General features: G+C 32.3%; 1 protein-coding gene across 3 annotated transcripts in view; it reads right to left on the bottom strand.

Annotated features, from left to right (window-relative positions):
• Positions 1–22,637, bottom strand: part of Trpgamma (Transient receptor potential cation channel gamma) — a 249,720-nt gene extending 227,083 nt beyond the window's left edge. For all 3 annotated transcript variants that reach the window (XR_013007620.1, XM_076417087.1, XM_076417086.1), the window contains exons 1-2: positions 22,482–22,637; positions 9,006–9,151 (exon numbers count right to left, since the gene is read on the bottom strand). Coding sequence is in view for 2 of the 3 variants with exons in the window: in XM_076417087.1 (XP_076273202.1) it covers positions 9,006–9,151; positions 22,482–22,518 (183 nt within the window). In the remaining variant the exon portion in view is untranslated. The remainder of the gene's footprint in view (positions 1–9,005; positions 9,152–22,481) is intronic.

The raw sequence follows: 22,637 nt of genomic DNA, 5'->3' as shown, positions 1-22,637 counted from the left end.
GCTTACATAGATTTATATGTAATATATATAGTTTTATGATTTTTTTTTTGGTAGTTTTCTTATAAATAACATTATATTGTATATTAATATAGCAGCATTTTGAAATGATATTTTTCAAGATTGTTAATAATAAATAATAAAATACTCTTAACTATTTTTATGGCAAAAATAGGTAATATTGCGATAACTATCTCGATTTTTGTTAAAAAATGTTTCCGTTCAATAAGAAATAAATCATTTACTTTATTTAAAAAAGCTCTAGTAATTATTGTGAGATAATTTTTAGTTATGTCATGAATTAGATTTTTTTCTATGATTAGGTATATGTTTAAGTTCTATTTTATTGTCTATATCTATTATAGTATATTATTTGAAAATAGTAATTAACATATTAAAATACTATAAAACATTTGTGGGGTATTATTCCATTCCATAGAAAAATTCCATTCCTTTTTACAGATCCACAGAACATTCAAATATAAAAGTAATTATACTTCGTTTAAAATGAATTTATTAATTGCATGTTAATAGTATTCAGTAATTAGATTTTCTTTTTTAAAGTTGTGAAGGAATATCTGTCTCGCTTATACTACTGTTATAGAATATAAGCACATATTAAATTAAATTCTCCAGGCAATTATCTCCATCCTTTCCTACACGAACCGTGCATTTGACTATCTTTTTTGACTATCAACGGTTTCGACTGTTTTGCGACTATCGACTGTCTCGAATTTGTTTGTTTTAGCTAAAGACGGGCTAACATAAACTATTGTTCATGCTGTAGCATTATGAGATTAAACTTATATAATGAATTAATGATATAAATAATTTTTGCTGAAAGTAAATTATAATAAATTTAAAAAAATAATGTTTGGTGTTTCTTTATTGTTACGTTTGCTGGTAAATATATATATATATATATATATATATATATATATATATACAGAGTATGTCTTTATGGTTTTTTGTGGTAATTTTTTACTTCAATTCAATTTGCCCTTTGGTGGGGTTCTCAAATCATTTTCCTTTCCTCTCTGACCAGGACATCCTTTATCGGCTTTATAAATCCATTCGGTGTACAGGACGTACTCATTTTTCATTTCACTTAATCTCGGAGTAATAGATGATACGTTGGACGGCCCTCCTTTTATTAGCCACAAAAAAGACGTTCTTGTAAATATGGCCGTTTATCTATGAATGGGGCAGATCAAAAAAAAAAAAAAGTTTGAGATTTATATTTTAAAGTACTGTTTCGATAGCTTATTATATTTTTATCATTTTAATATTCAAAGAAATAGACTCCGGAATAAGTTTGACCGAAGAATTATATATCTGTATTTGTATTCAAAATTATATATTATATATAGTCTATTCAAAGTTTTTTTGTACATGCGTCATCAAGACGTTTAATTTATTGCTTGCCACAATTTTTAAATTAGTTTCAGAATCAAGACAATATTTTCCTTCTCATTTTATTCCAGGTAAAAAGAGACACAATGCTGTCTGATTAGTTCGAACATCTAAACGAATGAGCCTGTCAGAGTCGTCCGGCTGTCAGATATATGTAAAATTCTTGAAAGCAATAGTGATAAAAGGTTATTGTGAAAAAGTGGACAAAAAAAGCAAAAACTTGGCTTGATGGCGAGTTTTCGGACACTTTCCCAGAAAAATCAACCATCAAGGATTGGTATTTTAAGTTTAGACGTGATGAAATGAGCACCGAAGGCGGTGAACGCAGTAGACGCCCAAAAGAGTTTGATTTCGACGAAAACATTTGATTTTGCATGACCGTAAATCGAAATTAAGTGAAATAGCAGACACTCTAAAGATATCATCATACATTCACGAATATTTGTGTATGAGAAAGCTCTCTGTAAATTGGGCCCCGCGTGAGATCAAAAACAACGACGAGTTGATGATTCGGAGCAGTGTTTGACTATGATCAAGCGTAATAAACCCGATTTTTTGCATCGATATGTGACAATGGATGTAACATGGCTCTATTATTTTACTCCAAAGTCCTATCAACAGTCATCAGAGTGGACTACAAATGATGAACCCGCTCCAAAGCGTGGGACAACGCAACAGTCGGTTGGCAAGGGTTTATCGTCTATATTTTGAGACGCGCATGGAATAATTTTCATTAACTATCTTGAAAATGGAAGGACCATCAACAGCGTCTATTAAATAGTGTTATTGGACCGTTTGAAGGACGAAATCGCCCAAGAACGGCCGCATTTGAAGAAAAAGAAAGTACCGCTTTACCAAGACAATGCACAGTGTCACAAGTCAGTGAAAACGATGACAAAATCAATGAATTGTGCTTCGAATTGCTTCCTCATCCACCATAATCTCCAGATCTGATCCCCAGTGACTATTTCCTGTTCTCAGATCTCAAAATTATACTCGCTGGGTAGAAATATTCGTCGAATGAAGAGGTGATCGCCGAAACTGAGGCCTATTTTGAAGCAAAGGACATATCGTACTACAAAAATGGGATCGAAAAGTTGGAGAGGCGCTATAATCAGTGTATCACCCTTGACGGAAATTATGTTGAATAAAAAAAAATTATTTTGCCAACAATTTTTGTGTTTGACTGTGGTAGGCCGGGGACCTGTTAGAATTTATTATAGTACTAGCGACCCGCCCCGGCTTCGCACGGGTGCAATGCTGATACTAAATTAAATACACTACAGAAAAAATATGAATGTTGTATATAAAAACATAGCGGCCCGCTCCGACTTTGCACCGGCATAAACTATATATGCCTATGTCACTCAATGAAAACGTGATTAAAATCGATCCAGTATTTTTGGTTCATTCATTACTGCCCTTGGCCTGCACGCATTAAATTTGGAGTAAAACAATTCCTCTTTCCCTATAATTACTATGAAGATTTCCTGCTATCTTTGGAATATCTAAATTCATACAATTTTTATTACATTACACATTTTTAAACGCAAATTTTAAATTTGTAATATCTCCGAAAATATTTGTTTAATTTACATGCTGTAAGGAACCATATTGATCTATATTAATTGCACACTGTATTTAAGGTACTTAATTCGATAAGGATTAATGCCGTATTGCTTAAAACAGCTTCGTAAATAAGCCATTTTCTCACGTGAAAAGTAAACAATAAAAATGGTTAATGTGGGTTATCCCTAAAAGATAAACATATACCATCGCGGACTTTTTTGTAGACCTTTTTATGGTGTACAATACTGTAGTACATTAATTTGATCTAACTCGTAGGGTTAGGCAGCGTTTTTGCTAATTGCTAAATAAGCCTAAAAAAATAGGTTAATTTACGACATCACGTTAGAAACCTCTAAAATTAGCAATGTTGCCTTAGTATATGATGCATGTATTATACATATAAACCTTCCTCTTGAATCACTCTATCTACTGAAAAAAACCGCATCAAAATCCGTTGCGTAGTTTTAAAGATTTAAGCGCACATAGGGATATAGGGACAGAAAAGGCGACTTTGTTTTATACTATGTAGTGATAATAAACCATCAAAGACGATTTAAAAAACTGGACTGGACTGGACTGTTTCCCATATCAGCTGCCAGATAATGAGAAAACGTACTGTGGCATCATTCTTTGAAAATGGATCCTCTCAGTATCAGTAGCAATTAGCCTTAAGATCGTCTTTGGCCAAATTAAATGAAAAATATCCGAACTCAAACACCGTCCCTCCCAAAAGTAATTCTGTTTAAGCTTAATTACAGAGAAATAAGCAAACTTCGTTACAGATAAATACTGGAAACTTTTGAAAAGTCGTTTTCGGATGTCCTGAAATGATTTAACAATTTAGATAATATGAAGCTTTCCGCCGACTCGTCGAAAAACTTTTACCCGAAATTTTATTCCTGGTGATCTATATTTTTATTTCAATTATCCCCGTTAATAGATCGGAGATGGAGTACCTAACTCCCCCTCCCAGAGACCCCCCTGTCATTTCTTTGTTTGTAAATTTCCGTTTATACCCGCCGAAATTGAATGATAAAGGAAAATCCACAATAATTATCTTTTAAGTACTCGACTTTATCGCTCGAAAGGTATAAGATAATAACTTTCGGCGATTACACGAGGCAATGTTTTTTAGCCATTATATTATTACTGTTAATAAAACAACACTTTGCTCCTATTCAAATTTTGAAGTTAATACTGAACTTTATATAATTGATATTGAAGCAGTGGGCATGATGATTAATTTTCAAAAATTACTTCATGACCATTCTACGTATCTGCTTTAACCGGAATAAATATTACTAGTGATCGCCCTGTAGTCTGTCATAATACAGTAAACATAATAACTTTAAAATGTTACTAAAACTTGTTTTCACCGTATTCTCAATATACGAGAAATATATCAGAAAATGTATTTATTAAAAATATCTAATATACTTTATTCCTCTCTTTACGGTTAATATTTTTAAAAGAAATTTAACAACTGCTACTGTAAAAAATTCTTCAAATCGTTTGGATCTATGCAATTTCTGAAACCTTTGGAACCTAATTTTAGTTCTCAAGATTTTAGGAAAAAAGTTTCGACAAACAAGAGGCTTGGACAAGAATCGGGAAAGTTTATCAAAAAATTATTACCTATTATGCCAGTCAAATTTTTTTGCCCTCGAAAACTAGCGTTCCAAGATGCTGGCTGCTATATTAATTTACAATATATAGTTATTCAAAAGCAAACTACAAAAAAACATAAAACCACATATATTACATATAAATCTATATAAGTATGAATTCGACGCATTACTTTCAGGGTCGCGGCTAGGACGGAAGGTCAGAACGTTAAAAATCAGTCGAATGAACTAGTAGAACCGAAAATAGTAACTAAAAGTAAACGACTGAAACAGTCGATAGTAAATAGTAATAAAATCAGTCGAACCGAAAATAGCGACTGAAATAGTTGATAGCAAAAAGTAGTCAATTACTGAACAGTCGATAGTCGATTTCAGTCGATTGTTCCCAACACTAGTTGTATGTCAAAGCCAAAACGAACTAAAACTCAGTGTTGAGGAGGCAAGATTGCAACGTTTTGACGTCACAAATTTCGATGACACATATATAAATAAACTTGGATTGATACCGCCGATTAAAATACGTGCAAGAATCTAATATTACTGTTTGTATGATGTAAAACTTCAAAATCTGGTGCGGTATCATACTTTAACTAAATATTTTCGCCGAATCAGAGCCAGAAATCCGTATCCGATCGCTTCGTACGTTTCAGTCGGGGATAATTGCTTAAGTAATGCGATTAAAACGAATCGAAGAAACGCGATTGAAACAATATTTTCGTCGACTGAAAGCAGCGCGATATCCGATCCGAAATTTCCACTGAAAAGTAAGCGATCCTAAAAGAATGGCGGCCGCAATAAAATCGACCATATTTTAACCGATTTAACGTCCCCGCTGGAAGTGCTCGAAAAACAAAAATTTCGGTAATAAATCCACGCCCGTTCGACTGTATACCAAAGATGTTTTGAAGGGCGGCGAGAACGAGACGGAGCTAGAGGGAGAGAGAGTCGAGGACGTGTGCTATCGCCGTCCCGAGACGTGCTATTCGACGGTAAACGTTGGAAAAGAACTTTTCTAATATCAAGTGTTTCGGAACAAATATTATTTATGCAGTAGCGAATATTTACGAGGCAAATTTAAGGTTCCGTGTAAATATTTGTCTTTTTGCTGTTAACGGCGTTGGTACTAAAAGTCACTTTTAATCAGCATATATATATATATATATATATATATATATATATATATATATATATATATATATATACATAACTGCAAAACTGGTAACTAAACGTACACGACTGAAACAGTCAATAGTAAATAGTAACGGAATTAGTCGTACCGAAAATAGCGACTGAAACAGTCGATAGTAAAAAGTAGTCAATTACTAAACAGTCGATAGTCGATTTCAGTCGATACTTTCCAATACTAGTTTGTACCATTATAATTTTAAGAAATTTTATATTTTACGTAACTTGGTATGTTATGGATATGTATACCGATATTAGAATAATATTATAATAAATTGGGGAAAAAGTAATTTCAACTTTCCGCATATAAAAGCCGCATATGTGATTTATAAACTCTTTCATGATGGTTTGATCGATGGTGGACAAGGAATGTGTAAACAAGTTCAAATTTAGACTTTTTAAATTTATTTATTACATTGTTACTAATCGTTTCCCACTATCCTACAATTTGTCTTTACAATAACTTAAATGCAGGTATAAATTAGCGTTGGGCACTTTCGACCCAAATTGACTACTTTTTACTATCGACTGTTTCCGCCGTTATTTTTGCTTGGATTGATTTTACTACTTTTTACTAGTGACTGTTTCAGTCGACTGTTTTCAGTCGCTATTTTCGGTCCGACTGATTTTGTTACTATTTACTATCGACTGCTTCAGTCGTGCACTTTTAGTTACTATTTTTGGTTCTACTAGTTTATTCTATAGTTTCTATAATTTTATGATTTTTTGGTAGTTTTCTTGTAAATAACAATATATTGTATATTAATATAGCACCATTTTGGAACGGTATTTTTAAGACTCTTAACGTAATAGGGTAAAAAGATTAAAATTGTGAATGATAAATAGTAAAATACTTTTGACTGTTTTTATGGCAATAATAGTAAATATTTTAGTTAAAAAAGTTTTTTGACTATCGATGTTTTGCGACTATCGACTGTTTTCAGTCGATAGTTCCCAACGCTAGTATATATCTAGAAGGACATCTGAGCCCTATTTTACTATCTGGTGTAACAACGTTTATGTGTTAAAACTATAGTTATTCTATTAAATTCACCTCACCACACTATACTACACAAGATCAAATGGATTGGTTATTTTTAGCCAGTGTTAATTGATCTAGCTTGTTTTATTGTAGAGTAAGCTTATCCTTGTTGGATTTTAAACATTCTGGCTGTAACGTAAGATTTTAATGGCTCAGTGGGTTGTTTCGGTAACATTTTCTGTAACTTATGAACAAGCCATGCTATACCTTATCAAAGGCTTGTGCTACATGTGAGAATGTAATTGAACATAACTTTTTACGTTAAAGGGTGCAAATTCAGCTGACTTTGCTTTTTAACGATTGATATGGAGTCTCCATCAGGATTGAAAACCAACAATTGGTCTGTTGCCAAAAGTAATATAAATTTTTGCTGATCAGGACTCCTTCTCTGTATCAAACCAAGAACTTTTCGCTTCACATAATTGAAAATTTCAACATTTCTGAAACCATGTCTTAACAGCACTAATAATACAGATAGTAACCGGCAATATAAACGAAAGCATTTGATATTAAATTAAAACGAAATATTTATTAAATGTTCCGGTTGATTAAAAGTAAGGGAAAGGGGAGAGACTTTTTTTTGGATAATTCTTTATTTGCAAATTCGCGTCGGCCGAAACGAGGTCGGGAAAGGAGAGACCGCAATAATTGACTTTCGGGCCGTTCGGGCTTTATTGTTTTAAACTTGCAAAAATGTTAATTTTTGAATATTAAGCTTGACTGCAGGAAAAAAACGTATAATTCTCTATGACACTTTAAAAATGAAAAAAATTAAAACCTAAATAGTCAATTAGCACAAACAGTTTTATAAAATTACTTCGTTTAATAAATATACGGAAAGGCCTAGTAGTTTTAGTAAATTTGTATAGGGTCGATCATTTATTTCGAAAAACATAATACTCTATCAATTATTGAAATAGTATTTATGAAAGTAGGCTAAATAACCATTTTTAAAAAACGACTTTATAGCAATTCTACGTATTTACATTTTAAATGCGCCCTAAACCGCTTAAAATCTGCGCCGTGACGTAGTTTTTTTGGTCGCACTGGACGGTTTGTATAAGTACTGATCTTATTTATACATTATTTTAATAATTTTATATTATAATTAGATATTTAATCGCGTATCGATGGTATCAGGACCCCTAAGATACTTTTATAGATCGCTAAAAGCTTCAAACAAGCTGTGTATTTTCATTTCAAGGTAGGAAAATATTGAAAAGTTGTAATAACTAAATAAAAATAAACGAAAACATTTAATTTAAACCTTATTTTTTAAAACATTGAAATAGTCAGTATCGTTTGAATATCGGTCATTTATTCACTGCAATAATATCATTCTAATGTAAGTATTTATTATTCTAATTATCTTTAATTATGTCTAAAGTGTAATTAACGTTATATCGAGGCAAACAACACTGTTGATAACATAAGACATTAACATTAACATTTGAGGTTACTCTTTCACTTGTCTTGTTTATTGTGTATATGTCTATAGTGTGACTGGTTAAGTCGTACAAGTATATATGAAGTCAATGTATGTTTTTAAAAGATTCGATTGCAAACTATAAAGAAAAAAATGGGCGTTAACTGAACTCACTAAACATTCACTGTTGTTCACTACCGGCCATATGTTCTCAAAATACAACAACAAAGAATATTAATTAAATTCAAGCTTTCAGCCAGTCTCAATCAAAGCCCATTATGGTTAGATTACGAAAGACCAATAACAACTATCGGGTTTCTTGTGAATCAAATAATTCGATGGGCAATTCTTCATTCAGTTAAGAATGAGACATACTACTTAAGAGTAGACATGCTTGGTTGAACAATGTAAAATTTTATCAAGACTTTACAATCTGGTATATTATGAACAGAAATTTCTAACATTTCGAACAATACTTATGTAAAGACAATGTATGAACCAAATGTTGTCACAGAAGTCAAGTAAAGTAAAAGAAATTAAGCGGATATCTTGTTGGAGAACTCTAGAATCTAGTACGAAAGTACTTGATAACTAACTTTCAGTGTAAATAAAGCAGAGAAATCTCAATATAAAATTCGTACGAAAACAGAGGTCAGAAGCCGTATTTCTAATACCAATGTATCATCTTCGATGTAGAGAAAACGAGCAAAGTTACCAAAACTTGTTAGTTATATATTGCTGTACTTACTTTTACTTTTTTATCAATGGGCGGTCTATCTAATAAACTGGTACAGTTGTCAGTTCTAGGAATGTCAATACAGGTCTCTCTGTCCCCCATCGCGTCCAGAGGATCCTCCTCTTTTTCTTTCTCTTCCTCATCTTCGGGCGGGTTTTCTAGAAATAAGAAGATTAAGATTAATTACTAGTCAGTCATATCATTTAAAATATTGTTATCATTATTATTAGTAAAGGTAAAGATTCTAGTGCTTTAAGACTTTATAACAGATCAGTTGAAGTCCCCGGCCCGACACATAGATGGCCCTACTAGATTTAAATCCATATGTTTTTTAGTTAGTCCTAACCTTCAAAAGATGTGTGTATAAATTTGACAGCTGTCGGATCATTTGTTTGTGAATTATAGCATTTTGAGTGAAGCAACTTTTATTATTGTGAAAAAAATGGAGAAAAAGTTTTCATTTGTAGTGACTGTTCCATCGCCGATATCTAAGAGTGGTTTTGAGAACGTTTCAGCGGATGGATCTTGAAGCATTTAAAAGCGGATGTTACCGAGCGGGATCAAAAATTATAAAATTATATATATATATATATATATATATATATATATATATATATATATATATATATATATATATATAATTGAGACGTTGAGAACTATCGACTGAAAATAGTAATTACTATTTTCAGTTAAAAGCACGGTTCGACTTTTGTTTTCCATTCGTGATGTCAGACGAAGATGTACGAATTCTTGTCTGTATAAAATGTGAGAGAGGAAAGGACGGAGATAAATGCTTGGAGCAGTGAATATTAAATATATTTATATTCTCCAATGGTAGTATAAGCGAGACAGAGATGTATATATATTCATCCACATGATAACTTTAAAAAAGAAAAGGAAAACAAAATTACTAATTTCTATTATCATGTAATAAATAATATAATTTTAAAGGAAGTGGGATTACTTTTATACTGAATGTTCTGTGGATGTGTAAAAAGGAATGGAATAATAATACCACAAAGGTTTTATCGTGTTTTAATATATTAATTGCTATTTTTAAATAACATAGCGTAATAAATATAAATAGTACAATATAACTTAAACAAAACCGAAGAACTAATGATTTTCAATAACCATAACTACTAAATAAAGTGGAAAAATATACCTAATCATTGAAAAATCTAATCCATGATCAACCTAAAAATAATCGTACAATAACTACCAGACCCTTTTTAAATAAAAGTTTTATTTATTTTTGAACAGAAATATTTTTAAATTACTGTGAATATTATCATGTTCAACTTTTCTTCCGTGAGGCGGTTTCTTCGATCGTTAATTATTTGCCCAGATTTTGAAAAAACTCATTCCCAGGGGACAGATGTTGCGGGTATAGAGCAATATTTTACGCGTAACTGATATAATTCAGGTAATTTCATTTTATGGGTTTGCCAAAAATTCAATGTGTTTTCTAAACGCCCAATAAATGAAATTTCCAAATACTGCTAAATCTCTAAAGTTGCGGCAGTACTTGGAGTAATTATTTCTTTCATTCCATCCATTTTTTTACCAAAATATCTCCAGATGTCAATACATTCTTGGTCAGTAGTTTTGTCTTGAATTTCTTATTGTGGAATTATATTTGTATTTTTTGAAGTTAGAATGGAAGATACCTCTTTTGTGATAACTTTTTGTATCGCCTCAGCAATACCAAATCCTGCTTTTTTAAATCTAGGATCCAAAAATGTGGATTTCTCGCATATCGTATTCATTTCTAAAGTTGTCAATCTTTTACTGATGACATCTAATACACAATTTTGTCATTTTTCCCCATTCACTTGTTAAAATCCTGGATTTGATGGAATGTTGCAGTCCTCTTATTAACCGTATAATTAAAGACATCGTTGGCATATCTTCCACCAGATAACTCGGTGGTTATTATTTCAATGAGCTCTAAAAGTTCAACACATTCTGTTAAGATAGTCCATTCGTTAACAAATAAAACCTGTGGTGCTCTTCTTAATAGCCAACAAAATAAATTGTTGAATATTAAAGTACAATTTTCCTATCAGAAAATATATTTATTACAAATATTTAATATACTTTATTCACCTCTTTACGGTTAATAATTTTAAAAGAATTTTAACAACTGCTACTGTAAAAAATTCTTTAAATCTTTTGGATTGCATAGATAGATTTCTGAAACCTTTGGAACCTAATTTTAGTTTTCAAGATTTTAGGAAAAAAGTTTCGACAAACAAGAGGCTTGGACAAAAATCCCGAAAGTTCAAAAAAAATGTATATACGAATTCAAAAAATGGCCAACAAATGGCGCCGTAATTCAGTTTCACCTAAAACGATTTGGTTTATAGATCCAATCATGAGCTCTAACGGATCCAAAACGGATACCAATGATATATACCGATAATTATGGCGTCGGCTACATTGACAAATTATCCGCTGCGTCTGCACATCTGCAAAATGAATGCTATACTCCCGATTCGAATTCGTTTAATAAATTCGCGAGTATAAAAGCGAACATCAACAAAGTGAAAACTCGTTTAATCATATCCGCTTTAGTATTGACCGCTCGCAAAATGGTCGGTTTCTCTTTTTGTTTGGTCAGTTCCAGATTTGAGACCCTCCCCCGAAAGAGGATTAAACACTTTTTCAACTGATGAGATGCTCTTTCAAGCTCATTGTAGCCGAAAAATCAGTTGGTAACTGAATTAGTTTTGATTATATTTTAAATAAGCTTTTCCGAATGTATTCTGACGATTGCAGTAAAGTATTATACTTTTTCTTTACATCGTCAGCATTATCTAGATTACTCAAGGGATTTTAGTCTAAAGGAGCATAATAAAATACATAATATTATTGATTTTTGATGAATACCAAATGCACAAAGCACACAAAAGAATTTCGGGAGTAAGTAGAATGAAATCCCAAGAAACCATCTTTAACTATTCACCATTATTGAGCAAAAATACTAGGTATTAATTATTATCAATATTGTTTGAATGGTTTTCACAATTTTAATAATCAAATATAATACATGAGCTAAAAAGTCCCGAGCGTAACAAAGAAAACGAGTTTTTTTTCAAAATTGATTATTTATTCAACAACGTGATCTGCATCAAGAGCTACATAATAATTCCAGTGCCGTTCTAACATTTTAATACCACTTTTGTATAACGATTTATCTTTTGCCTCAAAATAGTCCTCAGTTTCAGCGATAACCTTTTCATTCGATCGAAATTTCTTCCCAGCGAGCATTTTTTTGAGGTCTGCGAACAGCCAGTAGTCACTGAATGACTTGTGACACGGTGCGTTGTTTTGATGAACAAAAAATGTTTCTTTACCATATGCGGTCGTTTCATTACAATTTCGGCCTTCGAACGCTACAATAACACTATATAATATTCACAGTTGTTAGTATTTCCCTTCTCAAAATAGTCGATAAATATTACACCACGGATATTCCAAAATACCGAGTCCATAACCTTTCCAGTCGATTCTTCTACTTTCGCACACAAGCTGGGTAAGACCTGGAGGATTTGAGGATCCGTGGATCATGGTTCGGAGCTTGCGTAGAGCATTAGTTTCACTCCAGATAAACCCTAGTTGATAAATAAAGAGGCTTTAAAATATAAACAATTTAAACGATACCAAAAACAAACTGAGAATTAGATCTACCCGCTAATAATATTATAAAGATGATTAACGAGATTCAAATAATATACAAATAACCTAAAATTAAACAAGCCGTAACTATGCCACGATTTCTTTGGCGTCCTTTTATTTCCTTTCATTCCCGACTGCCAAGGAGAATTATAACACCGCACAAGAAGCCCCGGGGGCCTTTGAAACATCTCGGTCCTCCATATTTCGCGTTGTATCGTTAGACTTTTAACCGGCCTATTCGAGATTTTATGTTTTGCGACGGCTTAGGTAAAAAGGTTAATAAATTTGCGGGGGACTGATGGGGAAAAAACCGACAGCGGTCGCTCATTTTCTTTTCGGACGTGACTTTCTCGAGAAGATTTAATGAGAAATTGAGTGGGCCATTTAAAATTTAACGGGTGGTTTAAATGAAATCGGTCATCTGTGGTGACGTAAATAAATGGAAGATATTAACAGTAATAGAACAACCGTAATTATTATGTTTATATATGATTTTAATCTTAATTCAAGATGAACAGATACAGAATAAGATAGATAAAATGATACGCAAACAATAGCTACCAAAAAATCAAAAACACCTTTTGTATCATATACTGGAAATCATCTAATATACTGTAAAGGAAGAAATAGGACTGAAAAACCACGGATGGATCAACACCAGAACCATCAATAGTATCAAAGAAGGAGAGGTAAAAAGAAGGTGGCAAATGCATTGGGAGCAATCCATTAAAGGAAGAACCCTTTACAAATACTGCCAACAAGTAGGGACAGGAAACACAGGACTGAGTAGGAAGGCTGTGCAACTGATGACAGGCCACCGGAATATGCAAGCTTACCTGCACAGATTTAAATTGAAGGAGACCGATGAACTCTGCGAGTGTCGCACAGGTCCAGAAGACACTACACATATATTGGAGACATGCGAAATTGGGAAAAGGGTAGAGGCCCGAAACAGGCATCGGACAGCCGACGGGAACTACCAGATAAGAAATGCAGACGGGATAGTCAATGAGGAAACCGTCACAAGGATCAACGCTTGGGCCGATACGGTAATTGACTTCGAGGAAAGGGATACCCAGAATGGCAGCCAAGAGGAGACGAATGCTGGCGCGCAAGAAAGCGGCCAAGCTAGAGATCAGGGATTGAACGTGACAGGGAACTAGCGAATAAAAAGCGCAATAACGTCACGACGGTACTGAACAGGCGCTCGGAGACCCGTCCGTGAACCGTTTCCGAGATTAATGTAGGAAAGACCAGCTCAGAGCTTTAACAAGCACCAGAGCCATAGACAAATGGTCTATACTTCAAGTGTATCATATACTGGTATAGGTATGTTATGTTTATTGTCTAATTCTCTCCTTCTCCATGTATTAGTTCCTTCCATTTTTCTGTCTCCACTCAGTCTTCTTGCTTCGGTCCAAGTTTCTTCTGTCTTCTTAAGTATTTCTCTGATACATTCAATACAGTTGCACTTAAAGTTTACTCTCTAATTTCTTTTGAGTTCTCCATGAGCTGTAAGTATCCGCACCAACTGAGTTGTCTCCTTTCTATGTATTTACTTATCATTCTGTTCATCTTTTTTATACCCGTAACATCTCTCAAATCACTAATTTCCGATGCTTGTTTGTTAAGTTAGGTTTGGTCTGTGAATTGCTTTGTACAATTCCATTTTAGGTTTCATTAATGATTTCTTTTTACTAATGAATTTTGGCATTCACTTCCATCCACTGGTATTTGTTGCTTTGTATTTCTACACTCAGATACTTAAATACACTTAGTAATTCTATTTTTATATCCTCAGCTGCATATTTATTTCCTATCGTTTGCCCATCACTATACTTTCTCTAGAAATGTTCTGGCTTATGAGTTATTTTCATTACATCATGTACAAAAGTTCCTACCACCATTTATCTTATTTTCATATTTTTACACCCTATATTATGAACAAAGATCAGCTCAAAACAAAAAATGTAATACTTACAAATTAACGCAAATCGATTTTTGTTCTAATATACCCACAGTTTTTTCATTCTTACTTTATCAAATAGTTGAGATATTTTCACAATGTGTCTTACACTAAATACTTGTAATACACTTTTAGTTTTCTAAAAAAAAGTATTAGCTTTTTTATTTCGTGTCTCTTTCCATTCACCAGATTGTATCAATGTTTCCTTTTTTGTTTCTTCTATTATTCGTTTTACTTCTGCTCTGATTTTTTTGTAGATTTCGTAGCTTTTGTAGATTGACACCTCATTCAGATAGTTTATCCTAATTGTCCTTTCTTGTTTTATTTGCATTTGTATTTTTTGAAACCACCATGCTGTATCTATTTTTGATCAGATATTACTTTAATAATACCACATAATTTACATACCACCACATATTTTCCAACATCCAATAAGAATTTTTTCACATATTATAAGCTATAAGACCAACATAAAACAACCAGATGATAAAGGACATAGAGGAATATCCATAAAATTGTTCAATAAGATGCCTATGACATAATGTAATTTTGCTGTTGTAGTCCACCAACAAATGTAAGTATTCTCTAAAAGTAACTGAAAAAGCTATTGACTTTGATTTAATATCCGAAAAAATCTGAATCTGATAAAAAGTGTAACAAAAATATATTAAATTCCTAACACTTACAACACAACTAAAATACTTCCCTATCACCTAGAAAAAAAAAGAATAATTACTAAAATAAAACTCGAGAGAAAGTAAAAGAACTTCTCCTCGTATACTGGTCTTTGAGAAACTATATATCAATAAGATCAAAACAAATCACAGAAATAATTGAAATCAGTTATTCGAGAATTATTAAAAATATTTCAGTCAAGATTATGTTGCAAAAGAATAAAGTTAGAAACAAGCGAACAATTAAGCTATGAAAAACGACCTGGCTATCGGCTGGAATTCTAGTTAGAGACAATCACAAAAAGACTATTATACAGATAACAAAAATAGTTCCGTTTGTAAGTAAACGAACTGCAGCAAAATAATCGTTCTTTTACTAAAACTTTGATTAAATTTTCTGTGTTATATATTATTTGAACTCTAGATTTGAAATTACCGATTTTATAGGTAGAGGAATAAATTATATATAATTGCATTTAATTATCTTGCGTCTGTTTCGTTTTGCGCTGGTTCTACAAGCCATTTATTTGAATGTTTTTCAATAAAATATCGTCTCTACACTGGCTTGCAGCGTGGTAGTGGATGCAATTATACAAAACGTGATTGAAAACAAGTATGGCATTCAATATGACGCTACAAACTCCTTAACCGATCTGATATTCTGATAGAAAAAATTATATTTAAATTGGAAATATTTTTTAGGATTTGAAGTTTCGAAAGGACAAGAATGATAAACAAATGAATTAATGACCCAACAAAAATTGAGAGAGACTAACTGGGAAGTTATAACGGATCCACGTGAAGTACAGACTTTGTTCTATTTGATTACAACTTGTTACGATTTCCAGAAAAGTGTAAAGATGACATAATTGTGTAAATCACTTGGGGTTGAAGATAATAATAAAGAACCACAGAATATTTCGAAAAGAAGTATAGAAAGAATCTAAAAAAAATTTTAATTCCAAGTATGACCATCAAGTTTCCAGTAAAAAAATACATGTTCCTATAATTCAACCCCATATTACCAATAACTCAACTCATATCTTTTATATATCTTTTCGAATCATATCTTTTCGCCTGGAGTTCCACAAGGTAGCGTCTTAGGACCTCTCCTGTATCTGCTCTACACTGCTGATATTACAACAACAAAAAGAACACTACTTGGAACCTTTGCCGATGACACAATTATTATGGCAAACAACATATCTCTGCCGAGGGCAGTAGAAAAAGTAGAAATGGCAGTTAACAAAATCTACAATGGATGCCCGATTCCCCAAGCAGCTACATACCTCGGAATCCATCTGGACAGTAGATTAAATTCGAAATATCATGTTAGATTAAAAGCAAAACACATTGGAACCAAAATAAAACAACTATACTGGTTAGTCGAAATATACACTCAACTTGATCTAAAATCAAAGAGGTTGATTTATAACATTATCATAAAGCCAATTGGATCTATGAGGTGTAAATATCGGGTTGCACTAAAAATTCAAAGGTTCTTCGATTGATTACCAATGTCTATCGCTATGCAACCAACGAAGAACTGCACGATGACCTGGAAATCAAATGTATTTGCAAAGTTATCCAAGATTTCGCCTTGAAACACGAAAGAAGGTTACTAAATCATACTAACGTGGAAGCAATACAACTGCTGAACAGCGCGCAGGATGTCAGGAGACTGAAACGAACAAAACCATACGAAAATATATAAAGGGTATACCTTTAGTGTAAACTATAGCTATAAGTTATTATAATTTTATAATTGAGGAATATATATTGATGTATCTTCTCGCACCCGTCTTGCTTGTGAATTAATCCGAGTACAAATGAAAAGTAGTAATAAATTAATTTATAATTAAGATTGTACTAAACGTATCTAATAAAAATGTTATAAAAAAAATTCTAGAGTGTAAATAAATTTAAGACAAAACCCTTATTATATATTAACATTTAATTGAAAGAGCAATGACATTTTAAACACATGTTTATTAAAGCCAAAGGTTGCCTTAAGCGTTGGCTCTATATATAATTACATAGCAGTCGATATTGACACAGCAAAACTTAAACAAAACTTCCAGAAATATCTCCATAAATAGCTTAACAAAATTATATTTGTATTAGGCGAGAGTATTCTGTAAATATTAAAAATACAAACACAAAGATATTACTAGTGTATATAACCTTTAATTAATCTTGTAACACTAGGATCGCAATTAAAAATTAATTGTTTGTGCTAAATTATAAGACTGATTATAATATCAATCTCAAATTCATCAAAAATTATACCAATATATTAATAATTGTCACAAAATGTTGAATTAAACCAGAAGCCAGAGATGAGATTTTATGAGCTCATTAATTTTAATTATTTTTTGAAGCTGTTGAACAGGTTAGGTGAGACTAACGCCAAGAAAAATAAATGTTGGAGTTAATAAACGTGGAAAATATGTAGTAAAATCTCGACTGTTCCGAAATCTGTTAAGATTCTTAGGTATAAAAAGTCCCATAACTTCTTTGTTTTATTATGTTTTTTCATATTTTACCGTATTTTAAAAAATTAGCTTATACATCGTCTGTATAGAATACAGAGCGTTATTTATACAAGTGTTAATTTAAAGATTTTATACCATTGAATATAATAGTAAACATAGTACAAAATAATATAAAGATCTAACATATACATAATATTTATGTGTTAATAATAAAACACCTGAAAATTCTTCACAGAATATATTCATAGAGTGGCTCAATAGTTCTTAACGGAATATTGCCCCATCTTATACCAAAATATTGATCAATTGCTTTAATGATGTTGGCGATGGAAACACATTAAACATTAAAAATCTATTAATTGGGCTTCGAATTGCTTCCTCATCCACCGTATTATCCAGATCTGTCCGCCAGCGCCTATTTTCTGTTCTCAGATCTCAAAAGAATGCTCGCTGGGAAGAAATTTTCGTCGAATGAAGAGGTGATCGCCGAAACTGAGGCCTATTTTGAAGCAAAGGACAAATCGTACTACAAAATGTATCAAATCACCCTTGAAGGGAATTATGTTGAATAAAAAAAACTAACTTTGCCAAAAATATGTGCTTTACTATAGTAGGCCGGGGACTTTTCAATTGACCTGTTACTGTGAATATTCAAAGGTGCCTTATTATTACGGAAATCAGGTTTTAAGGCTAACTACTAGAAACAAACGGAATTACTATATTCAGAGAAATTTAAACGTTAATATATACTTTTATATCAATAAAAATCATATGCTATAACAAGTGGCTGGATTTCCAGCCGCCGGCATAACATGCCTTGACGACATTCCGAACAAGTAACTTTATCCGTCACAATCTACAGTTACAATACATATCGATCCTCCAAGATAAGTGATGGAGATCGATTGGGTCATGGGAAGCTGGGAAATACAAGAAGCAACCTTAGACATTGATATGAAATAAATTCGTAGTATACTGAATAGATGTTTGACCATCTAAAAGCTTTTTTATTGACGGGATAGATATATAGAGGTCAATAGTCTCCCATTGAACGTAGAAAAAATGTCAATCGACCTTAACAATTTCTTTATAGTTCTTTGTTCCATTTTGTGTGACTTAACAATAAAAATAATTAAATATTAAACCCATATATCATGTCTATATTTAATCAAATATATGTATACAATTCATGAACACCGATTATCTTATATTTATATATATATTATTGTTATAAAAACAGTAAAAAGTATTTTACTATTAATCATTCACAGTTTTAATCTTTTTACCCTATTACATTAACAATCTTGAAAAATATCGTTCCAAAATACTGCTATATTAATATACATTATACTGATATTTACAAGCAAACTACCAAAAAAAACATATAAATCTATGTAAGCATAAATTGAGTATATTTTTGTCAAGGTCGCGGCTAGGACGACAGAGCCAGAACATTAAAAATCAGTCGAATGACACTAGTAGAACCAAAAATAGTAACTAAAAGTGCACAAATTTAAGTGACATAGGTACAAAATAACTTTGAACAGACTATAGCTGCAGTTGGAATGGAAAAATAGATCTAGCAAAACCCAGCGCTCTCGCCAGATTGTACTAATTTTTTCAGTGGGCCTTTTTAAAATGAATAAAACTTATTCTAATTACTATACTTTTAATATGAAACAGTCTATAGTAAATAGTAACAAAATCAGTGGGACTGAAAATAGCGAGTGAAAACAGTCACTAGTAAAAAGTAGTAAAATCGGTCGAACCAAAAATAACGACTGAAACAGTCGATAGCAAAAAGTCGTCACTTACTAAACAGTCGATAGTCGATTTCAGGCGATAGTTCCCAACACTACATAAAACAGATTCAAAACAAAAGTATATTGCCTTTCTGGCATTCGCGATAATTTATCTCCCTTTTCAGCTAGATCGATGAACGGCATTGAATTACGCAGTGCTCGGTTAATAGGGCAGATGAGAGAGAAATCCAGAAAATTGCAATAGTAGCCGAATGAAGCCGAAACAATTTTAACGACGTGCTTGTAACGAATAAAATATCGCGAGAATTTGAGGTCTACTATCGCCATATCTCATTAAATAACGTGGTATATTGAATTATACTATAAACAGTGTCAAGTTTATATATCAGTTTAAAAACAAATTAAAAATATTAAAAGTTTAGTAATTAGAATAAGTTTTATTCATTTTAAAAAGGCCCACTGAAAAAATTGGTACAATCTGGCGAGAGCGCTGGGTTTTGCTAGACCTATTTTTCCATTCCAACTGCAGCTATAGTCTATTCAAAGTTATGTTGTACCTGTCACTTAAATTTGTGACATCAAAACGTCGTAATGTTGCCGCATCAACTCTGAGTTTTACTTCAGTTTGGCTTTGACATACAACAGAATTCTAATCTAAATAAAATAATTGAACAAAAGTGTTATCAAATATACTTTTTTAACACTACAGGACATCTAAAAATTACAAGTTAATTATACAGCCACAATGCTTTATAGGTTACAGTTATAATCTCTTATCACTATTGCATTCAAGAATTTTGCATACGTCTAACAGCTGGACCACTTTGAAAGGCTCATTCGTTTAAGTTTTGGAACTAATCAGACTCCATTGCGTCTCCATTTAACTAGAGTTAAATGAGAAGGAAAATATTGATATTGTTTTGAGTTTATAAGTATGAAATATAACATAAATAATCCAAACAAAATCTCAGCACGCCAAAAACTTCGCAGGTCTATAAATTATGAAATGTCAATTTTTCGTAATACTTCTGATTAGGATTTTACTTAATTAAACTTGTTAATTTTTTATTAGTTAGGTTTTGTGTCTCGTCGAAAGTAAAGATTTATTATACTCATTAAAAGAATGTTTCTTTGAACAGTTGTTCACCATAATTAATATCAACATATCAGAATAACTCTTACTTTAAAATTAAAAACAATATTTGAACAAATGCAAATAATTCCTTGTCAATGATATTCCTTAAGCACGTTATGTATAATGTTGTATAGCTTCAAAGTATCTTTATCCATTAAAATACTAAGTTTTTTACTGTACCAAGAATCATAACTCTTAAATTGATTTTTATAATCGTGGCATATTACACCGTGTCTCAGTGCCAGTAAAAGTAAAAAGGTATGTTCAGCTCTATTCTTAGATGTAGCCAAAATCTTCGATAAGGCATAGCATAACGGCCACAACACACTGAACTATTGAAAACTTACATTACAACCAAAATTTTTAGAGTCAAACAAAAGGAAGTCTATTCTACAATAAAACAAGCTAATTCAAGTACCATAAGGACGTGCATTGGGACCAATTCTTAACCTACTCCACACATGTGGTATACCATATATAACAGGATGGCTACATTTGCTGATAACACAGTGATTCTTGCTGTAAAAGACAATGAATTAGGGACAATACAAACAGTTGGACAAACAAGACAATGCAAATAATTGGACCCGGTTATGGAAATTTTCCATAACAAAACCCTTAGAAGTAGTGTAGTTGCACCGAAATACTACACGACTGATTACTTACAACGAGACCTTAAGATACCGCCTGTCACTCAGGAGATCAAGAGCAAGGAGACATAAGCAAGTGGACTCCATCGGTTAACACCAGAAGAGGACACAGACTTAGAAGAGCATTCATTTCATAACAACGTATTCTCAATAATTAAAACTTGACCCTAATAACCCTAATCTGATTCCAATGATAAAACATTACATACAAAACAGCACCTTAAAAGATAAAGGTCCACAGAATAACAGATATTATTGAAAAAGCCTACGAAAATAATATATAAGCTGTAATATATAATATATAGCTGCCGGAGATAATAGTGAAGAAGCCTCATGAATATTACAACAGGAAATATAAATTATTGGACATAAGCTTGGAAAATAAAAATTAGTGAAAGTAAATCTCGGCATATGCAGTTCAACTACAATTAAACCAAACAAGCACCAATAACATTAAATAATACTATCGTCCATATAGCAACAACGCTAAATATATCAGAATGAATCTTGATTGCAAAACTTCACTGGAAGAAACATATACAGAAGAAAAGAAAAGAACTGGAATTGAAATATAGGAAAATGTACTGGCTAATAGGAAGAAAACTACAGTTTTGCTGATGTTCTGCAAAAAGTAACATAAATAAAATAAAAATTTTCAGAACAAGCTCCTGAGAGGTATTGTGGGCGCATCCATATACTGTAGGACTGAGTACCTACATCGAGACCTTCAGATACCCACACTCAGTCAAGAAATCAAGAGAATTGCAAGGGGGCATGAGGAAAGACTCCATTCTCATGAGAATATTGAAGTATTGCTGATTTTGGATACCACCAGAACAGGACACAGACAAAAAAAATCAAACCATCTGATCTTGTGTAGTGAGGTGAAAATACAGCAGTGACATGTATAAACATTATTTAACCAGAGACTTAGATAGGGCCGATGGGTCCTCCTACCTATATACCTAGATTTAAGTTATCATAAAGACAAATTGTAGTTTAGTCGGAAACGACTAGTAACAATGTAATAATTAAATAATAAAAAAAGTATATTAAAAAGTCAATACGAAATATACATAAAAAAATTTAGTTTATGATATTGCCACGCTTAGTTGTTATCTTACTTCTCCATACGAAACTGTGAGTCTCTTTGGTCATCATCTAACACGCCCGTACAAGAATCTCCATCACGAACACAACCAGAAAAAAGCACGCACACCAGCACTACATCGCAACCGTCGCGGATTCGACTAGACTAGTGTAAAAATTTATCCAGTATG

The sequence above is a fragment of the Rhynchophorus ferrugineus genome, unplaced genomic scaffold (assembly GCF_030347505.1).
Source record: "Rhynchophorus ferrugineus isolate W39M unplaced genomic scaffold, kcgeb_rfMv2 rfM11, whole genome shotgun sequence".
In the NCBI taxonomy this organism is placed as follows: Eukaryota; Metazoa; Arthropoda; class Insecta; order Coleoptera; family Curculionidae; genus Rhynchophorus; species Rhynchophorus ferrugineus.
The sequence above is the reverse complement of the archived record's forward strand: the minus strand, read 5'-3'. Positions and strand labels throughout refer to the sequence as shown.